The 1,707-nt window shown below is 35.1% G+C and overlaps 1 protein-coding gene across 1 annotated transcript; it reads right to left on the minus strand.

Moving 5' to 3' along the window:
* Positions 1-5: 5 nt before the first annotated feature.
* Positions 6-1,274, minus strand: LOC107736531 (RING finger and CHY zinc finger domain-containing protein 1-like; the record flags this gene model as incomplete). The annotated part of the gene is made up of 5 exons (XM_016547920.1): positions 1,189-1,274; positions 611-730; positions 334-449; positions 95-173; positions 6-11 (listed from the first exon to the last, which is right to left on the minus strand). Coding segments are annotated over exons 1-5 (375 nt in total), but the record flags the coding sequence as incomplete, so codon positions are not given.
* Positions 1,275-1,707: the final 433 nt, after the last annotated feature.

Consider the following 1,707-nt stretch of genomic DNA (forward strand, 5'->3'; position numbering starts at 1 on the left):
TTCTCAACACACTGAAACAGCAAGCACTGATTAATATTTCACTACGATCAACAAAACGATCAAGCAATGTTCAAGAATCAGGAGAAGACACTACCTTGTGATTATCTTTAAGATCAGTGACTAAACATAAATTGCACTTCGTACAATGGAAGTATTTCTCTTTTGGGCCAATTCTAAAGGTAACAGAGGAGAAGAAAGTCAATGAGAATCTTACTAAAAGAATTACAAATGTATTGCTGCGGTTCAATAATGAAGACACCTCTAATTTGTACGTCGTTTTGCATGTTTTGTTTATTCATTTGCTAAATGAATAAACGTAAATGTCATGCAAACCTGCATATCCCGCAGGGCTGGCAGTGGTACTGCTTCTTGTCTTTATCAAACAGATGGCAAATGTCACAGTAATACTCCCCAAACTTCACGGCACATTCTTTACATGTCTGTTGAGCCTAAAAAAACACAGGATGCACAAGAGCTTTAAATATTATCAGAGAAATAAATATATAGCCTATATTTTGCATTGAGAAAAAGCCTATTTACAGGTTTTGTGAGATTCATCCACGCAAAGTCGATTTTATTTAGAACTTAAATAGCTTAAATATGACTTTACCTCTTGAATAGTATTGCATGCTCCACATTTGACCTCTCGGACCTTAAAGCGGTCCATTTGATGGTTCTCTTCCCCATCATGACAGAGTCTGCAAACATAAAACTTCCCACAGCAGGGCGCCTACAGAGAGAGACAGATCACAAACACATTTCAATGCACATGCAACAACCCAGTTAGAAGCACCACTGTAATGCACACTGTATGTTAAAGCAAGAACATCACTGCCATCAAACATGCTGCAGGAACAAAACCATAACAAACCCCTAAACTGTTTATTTCTTTGTCCCTAGCGAGCAGAGCAGCGAGTCTAAACTAACATATCGAATTTGTTGCCTTTAAGCCAACAATAATTCGATTTTAGTTCATAAAATAATCTTATACCAAACATAAAAACCTGTCAATAGGTCTTCTTCAGTGATGTATATTCCCTTCAGTTAGCTAGTATGCTAATTAGATTCGTTTCAATCACACGTTCTAGCGCGACAAAGCACGCATTTATCCAAATAACCGAGCTAACTTTTTAATATCGGCAAGCATGTGTGAAACACAAAGTCTACATGTAACTAAATGTCGCTCACTTTTAACAAACAGCTTCGAACGTAATGAACACATCCGTCTGGCGTGGCGGCCATGTTTCATTTAAATGCTAGAAACCTTTATTTAAAAGTCCTTTGACGTTCGTGCTCGGGGTTCTCGGTCTATTCCACTGAATTACAAAAATATATGTATTTTCTTTTAAACATAAGAAAATTATTTTATTTTTTTTAATTTAATAGTTTCATAGTGAAGCTTTAATTTTACGATTGTTATGAAAAACAGAATATTTTTGAAGATACTAATCCATGTAAAGTGAAATCTACTTGATGTGTAGTCCTAATGAAATGAAATATGTAGAACTGCATTATATTTCCTGACCCTATACGGGCCATTCATGGGATTCGGTAACATTTCAACTTGGAATATATATACACATAGCCTATCTATCTATCTATTATAGACTATATCTATCTATTAGCCTATTGACTTATTGACTATACTTATTGAGTTGTTACACTAAATGAAAATGAGAAATATTGCTTTGGCAATAAGCTGAAATA

The sequence above is a fragment of the Sinocyclocheilus rhinocerous genome, unplaced genomic scaffold, assembly GCF_001515625.1.
Source record: "Sinocyclocheilus rhinocerous isolate Xijiao unplaced genomic scaffold, SAMN03320098_v1.1 C36761864, whole genome shotgun sequence".
Taxonomy (NCBI): Eukaryota; Metazoa; Chordata; class Actinopteri; order Cypriniformes; family Cyprinidae; genus Sinocyclocheilus; species Sinocyclocheilus rhinocerous.